At 40.0% G+C, this 15121-nt stretch overlaps 1 protein-coding gene across 2 annotated transcripts in view; it reads right to left on the bottom strand.

The window, feature by feature from the left end:
• Nucleotides 1–9719: 9719 nt before the first annotated feature.
• Nucleotides 9720–15121, bottom strand: part of syt9b (synaptotagmin IXb) — a 48822-nt gene continuing 43420 nt past the window's right edge. For both annotated transcript variants that reach the window (XR_003832422.1, XM_029434653.1), the window contains exon 8: nucleotides 9720–11608. Coding sequence is in view for 1 of the 2 variants with exons in the window: in XM_029434653.1 (XP_029290513.1) it covers nucleotides 11531–11608 (78 nt within the window). In the remaining variant the exon portion in view is untranslated. The remainder of the gene's footprint in view (nucleotides 11609–15121) is intronic.

Here is a 15121-nt window from a genome sequence, read left to right as displayed (position 1 = left end):
TGATGATCAATCCGTGGTCTCCGAATCTCCACAGTTGCATCCACTTCAACACAGCCAGCCAGCTGTAGCCAGCCACCACAGCTACGCTCCGCCACTCATCTCCCTCTGCACAACATTGTTTCTGATTGGTCTAGTATTCTGTCCTCTTTCTTTCATCCCTGTGTCCACAGGTTGCTTCCGGACGTTTCTTCTGTGCACATGTGCACATGTGCACCTGTCGCGTTGTCCGCAGCTCTTTTTGTTTTCGGCAATCTTAATTTAATTGTCTGAGATTTTTCTCTCAAGATATTTCTAGTAAGGTTAATAAGAAGAAGGCAACTGTATATTTACAAATGATAATCAGTTGTATGAAACTTATTGTTGGTTTGGACAGGCTCTGTGGTGTGATGTTGCTTTACTCGTGCATTTTTATTTGGTAGCCCCTCCCCTTTTTTAGAATTAGTCATAGTACATTTGAACTTGACTTACATTATCTAAGTACATTTTTACACAAGTTCATTTTCTTGAACAAGACATCCCAGTACTCTTTCCATCCCTAAGTTCTATCTTGTTCACGTAACTGCTGCATCTAATGAACTTGTTGAACTGAATGAACCTGATGTTGAACCTCTGCATTGACATTTCGGCTGCCTGTTTAAGTGAACTGTGCAATACAGAATAAGACATTATGTGTTGTGAAGTCAGCCCACATATCATGGGTAAAGGATGCTTATGAATAATAAATGCTTGTACAATAGCTTTTTATCTGCTAATGATCAATATTGAATGATGTTTTGCAGCAGTCGAGTTTTTCATCTTATACAGTGAGGGCAACAATTAGACACACTTTCGGAATCAAACCAAATATCAGGCAGAGGTACTTGGTCACAGTTGTCATGATAATGCCTGCAGTCGTTTCATTTAAAACCTCTGGGACTGATAAGTTTTAATGAGGATGTGTGTCCTGAAGCAGTTAAGGTATTCAATAATGTATCATCTCTAACCCCACAGACTGATGTTGCCTGTCCCAGCAGCGCCATTGTTTTAAGCAAGATTTCAAAGATACCAAATACAAAACATTACAAAATTATACTACAATGTGTATAAAACGATGCATTCGGCAGCTGGAATGTTTAATGAGTGTCCTCATGAATGACCACTTTTTGGATTTAAATAGTTCACTGCAGATAGTTGTGGCGTACACACGTGCATGGATGTCAAAAAATGAATGAAACAGAATATTGGGACTTCTGTACTTTAAGTGATTACTGTGTACATTGTTTGCACCAGAGTTGTGGTAGAACCTAGAAATATAAAATGATTTCAGCTAGATTCGTCTCACTAGCTTTCGAGGTGCCTCTTGGGAGGATTTTTTGACTTTGGACCTTTGAACAATTCCTAATAAGACACTCTTATAATATATTAATAATATATATTAAAAATTCTTTATGGGTTTGAAAAATGCACTAATAACTATTTACGGTTAAAAATAACGTCTAAATGCTTTTTAGATCAGTACTAAGACATTAATAATGATGGTGTTTTGGCTGCCATATTGTGTATACATTCCTCCAGGATAACTTGCTTTGTAAGCAGCTCCTATTTTATCATGAAAACTTGTCTGACCACCTTCTGGACAGAACATTTCAACCAAAGTCTATTTATGAACAACGTACAGTGTCAACATTTACAATTGCACATTTATGGCTTCTTAGAATGTGAGTGAATCATTAATAAATGGTTATAGGTACCTCAGTTTTCCTGCAGTTATTTCACTGCAATACTCTATCAAATCCATCACTCTTTATGGTTAGCTGATCACCTCCTGGCTCCAGTGTCATACACATTAGAGTGACATAGATGTTGTCATCTAAGTATATTTCCAAAAAGAAACTACTCATTTACACAAAACATTTAATAGAAATCGGGCCATTAGTTATTAATTTGTTGTCCAAATAGTTAATAAAACCATTAGCTACAAATATGCCAAACCAATGTAAGCGCAACATACAAAGTACAGACTGCCAGATACCAGATAGCCTAGTGTTCTGGTATACCTTCCACACCAGAAGGTTGTGAGTTCAATACCAGGACTGCCGCCATTGTACCCCTGAGCAAGGTACTTAACCCTGAGTTGCTCCAGGGAAACTGTCCCTGTAGTTGTGCCTGTGCTTGGATGTAGAAAGGACCTGATCCATTCACAGCACGGTAGGCCAGCACTAGAGTCTTGAAGCAGATGTGAGCCGCCACTGGAAGGTCAGATGGCACAAATACTAGATTTAAAGGGAAAACATTTTGAGTCTTATTTTGTCTGAACTGTGCCCATTCTGACTACGGGTAATGCTAACTCCGCAACTTATATCATGACAAGTAGTTTGTGCCTCAGAAAACATTTAAAACAAACTTTAATTTTACATAAATCGCTTGCCTTTGAGTCAATGCCAAAGTAAACGCAGACATCAGATCCCTGGATTAACTATTATAGCTACTGCATGGGGATCTACATGCAGGGAGACTTGCCAGCTAAGCAAGCTAGCTGCATGTCGGTTTGTTGACAAGCACATCAAATTATTTATGCACAGTAAAATTTGAATTTGGGCCGATTTGGAAAAGCTTTCTGTGGCAGAATTCATCCATAGCCTCACCTGGATTCCATGGATTCTATTTTCACGGTATAATCACAAAGACCAGTGCAAAGATAATGACAAATATGGAGACACATATGTGGCGGAAATTTGGCCTACATGCATTCTGTGCAGCCAGCTGTGCCACATGTGACCCATAAATTCATGCATCCTTTCATTTTAATGTGCAGTTCCCAGTAACTAACAAAGGTGTACATGAAAACGCATGCAGTCAAACTGCCGCTTTGTTGTCTTTCATTCACATAACCCCTCTGGTCTACATTAAATACAGTTTATTTTTCAATGTCATAATAATGTCAGTGTTTCTGCTAGCAGTTAAAATTATTCAGTCCGCTGACATATTTTTTGTATCAATCAATGACCTCATGTTGCCCTATATATACTCCACCACGCTGTCAGAATGTAGATTATGCTACAAAATTAGTTAGTCTCATTCCAGCCTCTTTGATTCACTCTTTTTGTTTAACTCAAATGTGTTAATCCCTGTAAACCAAAGACCCCCTCCTGTGGACTCACTCTGCCTGGCTTGCTCTACTCAACCCTCTGGCTCACAACTCAAGTACCTGCTCTCCCCGACCAAGGGACTCCCTGGACGTACTGCACATTTAGAATTGTAACAATAAATGATGTATTACATCAGCTCCCTGACTCAGTTTTTTCATTTAGGTTCAATCAGTTATCCTGCGTAACACTGATGTTTGGCAGGTACGATATTCACCATTTTAGTTTAGCATGTTAGCATGCTAAGATTTTCTAGTTAGCATTAAACAGAAAGTACAGCTGAGGCTGTTGGGAATTTATTCATTTTTCCAATATTTGGTCATAAACCAAAGTAAAAATGTCAACCTCATGTCGGCGCCAGATGAAAAGTCAGGGGATCATGAAAGTGAGTCAGAATCATCCTCGGGGGATGGTCATACATCATTTACATGGTGATCTATTTGATAGATGTTGAGATATTTTAGTCTGGACCAAAATGAAGGACAGATCAGAGGACCAACACTGAATGAAAAAATTATTAGTTCCACGCAGAAAGGTATACAGATTGTGGTGTCAGATAGGAGTTGAAGTATCAGAATCGGTATCAGGGGAAAAGGGTTGTATAAAAGTGTATTAACAGCATAGCTTGAGAATGTTTGTTTGTGCAATTTTGAACTTCAGCACCCTCATATGGCAGTGGGAGATTCAGCTGTTAATGCCATGGAGCATCATATTATATATATTATATATTTCAATGATAATTAAGCACAGCTTTCCAACAATTACTAATGAGGTTAAATGACGCAGATTAAATAACATGTTAATCTGAATTACAATCCCCACAGAAGACTATGTTCAAGCAGCCAGTCTGTTCATGCACACATAGCACATGCATGTACACACACAGCTCCCTCTGGTGCTGCTTCCCTGCAGAGGATTTCTGGAAGTTCCTGTTTTATTCAGGTATTCCTTCCCAGCATGCTTTGACAGTCAGCTAGTCCCTGTGGGTTCAGTATTATCTAGTTAACTTTGCCAGCTCTGATGGACAGCTGAAAGCGACTGAAAGCTCAAAGTCTACAGCAGCGCTTGGATTTGCCAGCAGATGTGAAAAATTCATGATCTCATCTACATAAGTCAATCTATTCTCAATACTTTTCCTGCCACGATCTAAAAATAAACATACAGGCATCTCTGCGCCTTTTACTGTAACATCCATGAAATAAATATTATTAATAAATAAATGATTATATTGCCCACATTGTGTTCTTTCCATGCATTCAGTTTATGTTCAGTAATGCATGTTTGTGTTAATGCATGTTACTTTAGGGCATTCTTTCCACCTCGAGATCGCAAACAAGTCAGTTACTCGCTGCTCAGTGAAAGGAAAAAGAGAATAGATCTCCATAGTGGTACCATTAGCATGCCTGACCAATTACAGCGTGTGTGTGTGTGTGTGTGTGTGTGTGTGTGTGTGTGCGTGTGCGTGTGATTGTGTGTGTGTGTGTGTGTGTGTGTGTGTGTGTGTGTGTGTGTGCATCAAAGTTGATGTTCGTTAGAATCCCATAGGTGGTGATGTGGTTGCAGACTAAGTGATTTTGTTTTCTACTGTTTCAACTAAGTGCTTCTTACTGGTGGGATAGTCTCATTACTACCCCCCCAACTCTCTTTGTCTCTCTCTTTTTCCTTGTTCTTTCTGAGGTCAAACACACACACACATACATACACACACACATACACACACACACACAAACACACGCACACACACACGTGACGCAGAGGGAATAGTGTCTCGATTTAGATAAGACAGTAAAAATGGGGCAACATTTCCCCTATCCTCTTGTAATGAGCTCTAATAGAACACACACACACACACACACACACACACACACACTCACACACACACTCACACACACACACACACACACGCTGGCCTGCACACTAACACTTGCAAAAATCCAAAAATAAGTAATTAGACTCTGCCCGTGTTTTATGTGTAATCAAACATTTGAGTGAAAGAGTCTCTTAAGCAATTAAAAGGTTAACAGTGTTTGGTTTTCTACTTCAGGTTTACTTCAACCATACAGTAAATGTTTGACTGAATGAATTGAATAGGGCTCTGGCTGGTTGAATGTGGTATCCTTAGTGATCTGTTAAAATGGTAATGGGGAGATTAACAACACAAATCAACAGTGTGTGGGAGTGTATTCAAATTAAGCCCCAGCCGAACACCTACACGTCTGCATACGCAGAATTAATACCAAGCCTAACTGAAACTGACAGCATTGATGAGGGCATTTTATATAATATTTAATATTATATATTACTTTAGCTCCCTCTCTCCTGTGTGTATGTACATATATTTGTATATGTACATATATGTATATGCAGATATGCTTGTATATGTATGGTATATGTGTATTCATGAGTATTCTTTGTTTTTTTGTTCATTTGTCTTTGTCTTACTGTGTATATTTACGTTTTGCTGTTTGTGTCACTCATCCCAAGATACACTTACACAAGGCATTCTATAGGAAATGCAAGGTCAGCAAACTAACATCACAAATCTTGATAATCACTGTGTGTTCACTGTTGGTAAAGTATGCTCATTTATTGATTCATTTATTTCCTGTGTCATTTTTGGATGTCAATACCAAATACCAACAGCAGCTCATTTTCCTGTGGTTGTCATAGCCACATGATGAGACACAGCAGTTAGTTGAAAAAAGAGTGTAATCATCATCAACTCACATGGCACAAGCTAAAAGACAAATAGCCGATTGAATTCACATTGACAACAATGGCAGTGGCGACCGCTCAGTACTTTAAGTATCTTAATGTAGAAGTGAAGTGGCCTATGCAGCAGAAGACATTTGTCTCTATGGTTCTTGGTTTTCAGATCAGTTTGTTGCTCCAGACATTTCTGGGCGTTAGATGTTTTCATGAGGCTCATCTTGCTCTGAGCGCCGTCAGCAGCCATCACAAGAAGAGTGCAAAAACATCCACAGATCAACACACCTCTCCAGAAGTGCTTTGCAGCAGCTTCCTGCAAATTGTCTTCGAGAGGGATAAATTAGGTGGACGAATTGGCACTCTATGCAGTCTGAAGGCGCCTTACTTTTGAAAAATGTCTAGCTCCTGTTCATAAGTTGAATTACATCCAAGATGCACTTTGTCTTCACTAATGCCTCTTAATTTTTAAACGGGGCCAAGATTCCTCAGTGATCTGTGTGATCTGTGGGACTATGAATTGAAATGAGTGATAATGATGTCACCATCGGCATAAATACTGTCTCAGCATTCTGTCTAGTTGGTTTTATCTATAGCAGTCTCATCGTGGAAGCACTTTTTAGTTCCCCTGGTGCCTTTCCACACTGTGAAATTAAAGTGTCATTCCATTGTATTTGTAGCACAGGAAGCCTCAGAAAGAAAAATTATTCCAAACATCACTCCCCACATCACTGCTGCTTTATAGTCTCACTGTTGGCTCAGCTATCTTCCACCTAGAGTCTTGTTCATGTCCTCTCTGCTTTGTCATACCACAAGACAACAAGGGAAATCTTGATGGCTTAATATATATATTTTTTAACATTTTCTTATCATTTTGCATCACTGATTTGACGAGGGTAATCGACAGGAGTAAAATAACAGACAGTTGCAAATGTTATTACAGGTCAAACAGCAAAGTGCCTCTTCAGCATTACTCTGGAGGCTGTGAAGACAAAATAATTTTTTCTTTTCTGAACATGTCCCATTGCTGTGTAGACAATGAAGATGATTCACACCAATACAAATTGTGAAAAATGCACGTTTCCCTGCATGTTGCACAAATAAATGTACGATGATCGAGGATGTACATGTTCCTACAAATATATCTGCAGTATGATCAACCTTTTCCTCTGGGATCGGCTGTCATGCAGCGACTTCTCTCCATGCTGTCTTATCAAACTCAATAGATTTGATGAAGCGCTCACTAGTGATCCAGTGTAACTTTCTTTGTCATACTGCAGATATCTTTGCAACAGAACACCTTGCTTAAGTGTGTTAATGTTGTGAAAAAACTGAACAGAACAAGTCAGCCGGTGTCTCTCAGTTTCACTAATTATGCACATGGACTATGATTTGTTGTGTCCATTGTTCCTCAAAAACTACCTTTAACATGCTTTTTTTGATTATGTTTTTCCAGTGATCTGAAGGCCCAGACACACCAAACAAACTTCAAAGAACAGGCGGCGGCAGAGTCCACTGTTGTGCCACTTCGTGTTGCCTGCATCTTGACAATAAAGTCGCATTTGGACACACCGCAAAGACTACAGCAAACGGCCAACTAGCAAGTAAGTTCCCCGCCTGATCAGATGAGATGAAGATGAAAAAAGAAAAAAGAAAAGAGCCTCTGTGTGTGCCCTCTTGACTTTAGTAGTTTGTTTGTTTTTCTCACGTCCGTTTCTCTTATCATGCACTGATTCACTAAAGCTGAACAGCCAATTAAAGGGATTTCTTTTGCTGACAGTCTCCGCCGCCAATTCAACATTGTGAATCGGTGGCGGAGACTTTCAGCAGAGCCGTTTAGACGATGCGGGATACACCGCAAAAACTAGGCTGACATTGACCAGCAAATTATCTCAGTTAATTAATGTGGCTAGAGAAGATGCAGTGTACATTTACCCAAATCCAGTAAAGAGCAGGAAAGAGATGCTAACGTTACAATAAACTCTAAAAGCATTCAGGACCAGCTTTGACGAAGTGAGGAAGTAGGCTACAGAGTGGATCGTGAACATGGCTTTTTATTTTACCTAAACTGTAACCCCACACACTAATGTAGTTAGATAATGAAATACTAACTCTTGGCTTTGGAAGTAGGCTCCTGGCAATACTCAGTTACCACTGTAGGTAGTAAGCTAGTTAGCTAGACATGATAAAGTTTGCAGATTATGTTAGAGCAGATAAACACACAATCTTTACATTTTTTGTTTGTGTTTTTAATTAGAAAACGCTGCAACGCTCCCTGCTGATGTGTGTACATGTTTAAAACCTTTATGTTATGCTTCTTGACCAATGAGCTAATTGTCCTGTCAACAGGATTACTAGGGACTACGTCTCAAGGACACCGGAAAGACAAAGTTTCGCTGAGTGCTGCATCTATACTTAAGCTTTATAGTGATTACTACTTCCTGGGAGGTGAGTGCAAATATCTTTCTCAAGATGACTGACTCTCAATGGGGTTAACCAATATTGAAGCCTTTAGAGGGTGTAGCGCGTTTCAGACATCACTCAACCATCCGTCAAGCCCTTGGCTGAAGAATCCTGATGATTTGTTCTATGGCTGGTGGTCCTGCAGGGAAATGTGAGCTTTATCCAAGTGACCATAAATAAGAAAACCTGAGGTCAAATTAGGGAGCGGCCTACCCCGAGTGGGTTAGCAGGCAGCAGCATAAGTCAGCCTGGCGCTGGAGAGAGTCTACTAAACTCACCTTTAGTTAATGTGGAAAGCCATCATAGAACACGTGATTGCTGCATGGAAAATCTTGACGATGTTATGATTGTAGCTGCCAGATTGTGCTGGAGCTGCTGGTAAACCTGGATCTGAAAGACTGGAAATGAGACACCTGCAAAAGCACATGAATCTGGGAGTGACAAAGGGAGATGCAAAAGGTTGAGGGATCCTTATAAAGTCAGGAAGGAGGAAGGTTAGGCTTACATCTGCACTAATCAATAGTTTTATGTAAAGACTGGATTAAAATATTGTGTGTAATGGGAAAGGGGTTACTTGTAAGGACAAATCCACAGAGAATTATGACGATTTGAATAATTATTTATAATAATTACCTTTCCCAATGTTGCTACGTGTCTCCTGGATGTATAAATGAGCGATTGTTTTCTAAATGTTTCCCATTTCAACTCTACAAAGTGATAATATGTCAATGATCTTGAAACACCAAGAACCACCACTGCTTTTGATACGAGTTGGTCTGGAAACAACTGAGAGATAAAAAGAAAAAGGAAATCTTATTTTCAATGAGAGCAGCTCCTAAGTGATCGGGAAAATTCCAAGGAACATCATTCACACGCACTCACAGACACATGGACTCTTTAGCCTTTTGGCATCTCAACCCCTATCTCCATGTTGGCCTCATTGAAGGTGTTGTATGTGTGTCGCACAAAGTGTTTGTGTTGTCAGAAGCTCTTCATATGTCTTTCAATCACAGCGGCCTGTTGGGAGATCTCACAGCACAGATGTGAGGTGGGAAAAAAAGGCCTGAGGGGGAATCTGTGTGTGTTTCTACCTGTCTGTCTCATTCAATTCAATTCAATTTTATTCATATAGCGCCAAATCAGAACTTTTCATAAAGTTAATCAATCTCTCTAAAGCCTGGATTTCCCTGGGCGTGCCTGCGACATGTTCGAAGCAATCGTGGCCACTCAAGCCAATGCTTGATTCGACCAGATGCAACATAGTGGTGCTTCGCATTGCATAGAGCTGATCGAGCCACGAAGGAAGTGGAACTGCTGATCATCTGGTGAATTTTCAAAACAAACCGAGTCGTGCCAGTGGAATCCATGTGCAACGCTCTCCGAAGCATTTGCTTGTATCTCACACTTCCCGTAAATCAATCCATACTATATATAGAAATATTTATTAATAACATCTGAATGGACAATTTACACAGTCTGCCTTAAGTTCATAATACATCTTGTGTTTACAATTCGATTAGTATCTCACAACAGAAGAGAGATATAAAAATGACTCACGGAAAATGATGCATGCACTGTACCTACGAACACAGAAGAAACTGTCATTGTTATTTGTGGCAGTGTCCAATACAAAGACATAAACAATACTGGTATTAATCTGAATTTCAAAAAACAAACACTGCAGGGTGTGGTCTAAAGGAAGAACATTAAGTCCAATTACAGTTAAATAGGGCTGCTGCAAGTGTGTTTTCAGAATGGAAACAATCCAGTCACTCTTCTCATGGCAAAGGAAATACTAATTACTGGCAAGCCTATGTGTGTTTGTGGGCTGCATTCGCTTTGCAGTTAATAAATCTACATATTGTCAGCCTTAATGATGCTTTATTCTGCTATTAATTGTATAAGAATTATCAGGCTGTTTAATTTCTGTAGACCTGGCGTGTAACAAGAAATATTAGTTGTCCGTCATTTTTGTTTAATTGTTAGTTGTGTCCTCCTTTCTGGTTATGTCCAGTAAGGCTATACAGAGGAGGCAGTTTAAAATTGATAATCAGTTGTATGATCAGGCTGCAAATGTTGGTCTATAGAAAATATATTTATTGTTGGTTTGGACATGAGGGCTCGGTGGTGTTGGGAAAGTGTGCTGTTGTTCTGCTAGTGTGTGCATTGACAGTTTTATTGCACTTTGTTTTGTAGTATAAGGTTTTTCTATTTATTTAACAGTGTTATCATATTAAATTATCATCATCAAATATAATATTCAAATTATAATAAACCACACTTATCATTTACATTAGAAACCAAGAATATCAGTGAAAATCATCAGTAGTCGTAGAGATTAGCTGTGACATTACGTTTGAGGAGATCAGCAGAATGCCCCTTTCAATGCCACCACCAACACCTGTGTTTTCTTTTTTTTGACCACACCCTGTTAACAAAGTATGACAATTTAACATGCAGTAAATAAAACTTGTTATGTTCCCTCTGTCAGCTGCTTTACACATTCTTGAAGCAAATCCTCTTCAGTGTACGTCTTTGCAGGAAGTGTTCTGTGAGAAAGTCGCCCATAGAGGCAAAACTAAGGCTTACACTAAGAACATCTCCGTTGCATGGCTGCCACAGAGTTGAGACAATGCATGAGAAATTTGAATATTTGAGACAACAGCCAAACAAATGTTCAAGAGAGCTGAAACTTTGTTGATTTGAAGAGGAATGCCCTCTATGTCATTTATAATGCTGTAACCTTGCAGGTCTAACTCTTACTGAATCTATGATAACTGATCACTCACACACATCACACGTAGCGTGGCCTGTTAATACTGTCACTAACAACTTAAAATAACAAATGAAAGTACTGTAGTAGCACAGTTGGAATGTAGTTAAGTGATTTTTGGTTGTGGAGACACAAGAGGAAGTAAAAAGTAGGGATTAGCTTTTGCGTCAGTCAGCACACTAAAGCCTTGATACATCTAATGACACACCAGTTTAATGGCTTTAAGCTGATGCTACTACTGTAGTCACTTGTTAGTCATACCTTGTACTGTTTGTTTCAACATTTCAGTTGGACTATATAGCTCCATCATCTATCGTTCTACCACCCTGAGAGAAGGAAACCCAGAAGTGTGTGTGTGTGTGTGTGTGTGTGTGTGTGTGTGTGTGTGTGTGTGTGTGTGTGTGTGTGTGTGTGTGTGTGTGTGTGTGTGTGTGTGTGTGTGTGTGTGTGTGTGTGTGTGTGGTCATGGCGATGGTGGTGTCTTCAGGGAATTGGTAGATCCCCCTTGGCTTCCAATCCCCGTCGCTCCCTGTGCCACCCACTGGACCACAAGAGAGATAGAGGAGAAGAAAGATGGAGGGAAAGAAAGACGATACGTTTAGATGCAAACAGAAGCAAAACAAAACTAAAGTCTGAGTCAGTTCTGAGAGGGGCCTGGCAAGGCTGTGTAAAGCTGGAAATAACTTTCCAGAGATTTAGGCTTTTCCATGCATCATTCACCAAGAGTACCGGGTCCGAAAAACTGAATTTAGACCACATCACGTCAATTGTATTTGCACACATGTTTGTGATCGCTAACATTTGAAAGATCTCATCATCATCATCATCATCATCATCATCATCATCATCATCATCATCATCATCATCATGGTTACAGTAGTGTGAAGGCAATATCCCTATGTATAGTACTGGTCTTAACATAGATTTTGGACAACAAAAATCTAGTAGTTGTAGGAGATAGTCCCTCCAGTGTTTGTCTAGTCCAGATTTAAAAGCGTCAGGGGACGGTGCTGTCACAACGTGGTTTGGTAGAGAGTTCCAGTCGTTTATGATTCGGTTACTAAAGAACTGTTGTCTTATCTGTCTGTTCGCTCTGGGTTTGATCAACTTCAGAAGAGTGTCCTCGAGTCCTATCACTGCTGTGTCTGGGGAGTAACGTATCCGTGTCCACCTTGTATTTGTTGTTCAGGACTTGATACGTGACAATCATGTCTCCTCTGCGGTGTCTGTATTTTAGTGATGGCAAGCCTAGCAACTTCAATCGAAACGAGTAGTCCTTGTCTGCGAGGTCAGGTATCAGTCGTGTGGCTCTATGTTGGACCTGTTCCAAGGCGTTTATCTGGTACTGCTTGCTTGGATTCCAAACTGGTTCCGTATATTTCAAAATTAGTCGGACAAGGCTCTTGTATAGCAATACGAGGGTTTTTCTTTCCAGATGCGTAAAACATCGTCAAATTATCCCAAGGACTTTGTTAGCCTTCTGTACAATATTATCGACGTGTGCCTTGAAGTTGAGGTTTTTGTCAATGATGACACCGAGGACTCGTTCTTCGTCCTTTTCGAGTAGGTTGACTATACTGCCAGTGTCGTCTGTCATATGATAGGTGAAGTCTGGATGTCCTGTGCCTAGCCGGATGAGTATACATTTCTGCGGGTGAAATTTCATTAGCCACTGGTGGGCAGTCGTTCATCGATACAATCTTTCTGTAGATGATGGTGTCGTCCGCGTATATCTGGATCTGGCTTTTTACAGCAAGTGGTAGGTCGTTTATGAAGATCACAAACAATAGCGGACCGATGACACTGCCCTGAGGCACACCGCTAGTCACCTCTATCCAGTTTGAGAGAGTTTACAGAAACTCTCTGTCTCCTATCTCTCAGGAATGATTTCACCCACGGTCCTGTAATACCATAGCTTTCCATTTTCTTGACTAAACTTGAATAAAAGCAGTGAAATTGCTCTTGGGAGCAAAGCCAATGACTATCATATTTTAGATCTGTTTTTAAGAATCAAACAAACTTAAGGTCTTCAGAAAATATCTTCAAAATGGATACAATATAAAAATGTATTAAAATATAAATGAAACCTGTGCTTTTCCTTCTAAAGGTTGGTAAACTACTGTAGCTGACAACGTAACGCTGACAACGTAACGCTGACAACGTAACGCTGACAACGTAAAGCTGACACGCCCCAGCCAGTCGGGATAAGCTAGCGCAAGTCAGTCACAATAGTTCTGCGAGCTTTGTTTTCTATGTACTGTCCCGTTTACTCCACATTGGAATTTTGTTCTCAGGACTGTGCATCATTGCATTCTTTAAAGACTTTTAATAAAGAAGGGAAAAAGGCTCTCGGAGCTAATTATCTCATTAAGTTCTCTCTAACTGTTGTTAGCAAGCTTATTTGCTCAGTTGTAATGGGTCAAAACATTCACACAGTTTTTTCAAAAGTAAAATTTGTGTCATTGATCCCTGTATTGTAACAGCCTGAGTACTGTTTATTTTTGTGGGGCAGTGGAAAGAGGAGGATAAATGAAGTGAATGATGCAACACAGCTAGTAAAACATCTTCCTGCATATTGGACTTTCCATTGTTGCTGCAAAGCTCAGCTCTGTCAAGACGGCTTGCTATTGCTCAAAAGTTTGCTTTCAGCCAACATTTGCAGCGCGGAAAGAAAATACATTATCACTAATATTCTGGTATGGCCAGTTCTTAAGAAAGGTAAAATGTCATAAATGCTACAAAAGGTTGGCTTGCAAACAGTCTTGCTTCCCTTTTATTCAACCACTCTTTCATGTAACAAAGTGGAGGCAACTAAGCTTTCTGCTTTCTTCATTTCCTTTGCTTCCGCTCAATCACATCACAACTAGCTTGAAATTACTCTGGGGGATTCAATAGCATTTTGTTGTTGTTGGTTTTGGACTTGTGCATGTGTTTACAGTCCTGGCTGAAGAAATCAAGTTGGTGAATTAATAATTTTCTCAGATTGTGGTCAGAGGGTCAGTGAGGCATACTCCAACACTTCAGAAAAGCCATACGAGTGTGCATGTGAGTGAGAGACATAGATGTGCTTGTGATTATTTGTTGAAATGTATGCGTGCATATCACTGTATATACATTAGATACATATATGTGCATTATTGTGTGTGTTTGTGTGTTTGTGTGTGTGTGTGTGTGTGTTTGTGTGTGTGAGAGAGAGAGAAAGAGAGAGAGAAAGAGAAAGAGAAAGAGAAAGAGAAAGAGAAAGAGAAAGAGAAAGAGAAAGAGAAAGAGTGAAAGAGTGTGTGAAATATCCAGTTGGCCAGGCTCCCTCAGGACTTATGTGAGGATCTTTTAAAGAAACACAAATAAGCCATTAGTCTGGATCCCAGGCCCTGCTGTAGTCCAGTGCTGCTGCTAATGGCTTCAGATAAGACATGGCTACTGGAGAGTGTCTGACAGAACCTGTGTGTGTGTGTGTGTGTGTGTGTGTGTGTGTGTGTGTGTGTGTGTGTGTGTGTGTGTTGTATGCATGCTTTAGTGCTATACAAATGGCCCTAGAGACAGCAAGAGAGCTCTTCTAACGTCACCGTTATTGGCAATATCAGGGTAACTGACCTCCCACCAATACTGCAACTCCTCTGGTAAACACAGTGTGACTGCTAACGCTTCATTTACTTCTGCTTCTTGATGCAGTGCTCAGTGGTTAACTGGGAGAGGTGGGCAGAATCCTGGCGTCAGGATGCAACTAAATAAGATAACCGTGTCGACTTAAAGAGCTCTAACTGCCTGCACAACCGTTACTGAAACACAACAAAATCCAGTTGAATGATTTTGTTTCCTGTTGCTCCTCTCACTCACACACACCGACTAGACACGTACAGACACAGACTTGGTGGGCACAGACCATCCACAAGTAAAGGGAAAATATGAGAAAAACACATGTTGAAAGGACGAGAATTGAAGTGACCTCGAAACAGTTCACTTGGGGTTATTGAAATACTATATATTCCATTAAAAATAAACCTTGATGCAAAGCACCTAAAATCAGACACAAAATACAAACCTGCAGTTTAGG

This window comes from Cottoperca gobio, chromosome 6 (assembly GCF_900634415.1).
Source record: "Cottoperca gobio chromosome 6, fCotGob3.1, whole genome shotgun sequence".
Taxonomy (NCBI): Eukaryota; Metazoa; Chordata; class Actinopteri; order Perciformes; family Bovichtidae; genus Cottoperca; species Cottoperca gobio.
Note: the sequence above shows the minus strand (reverse complement) of the source record. Positions and strands in the feature narration are given on the sequence as shown.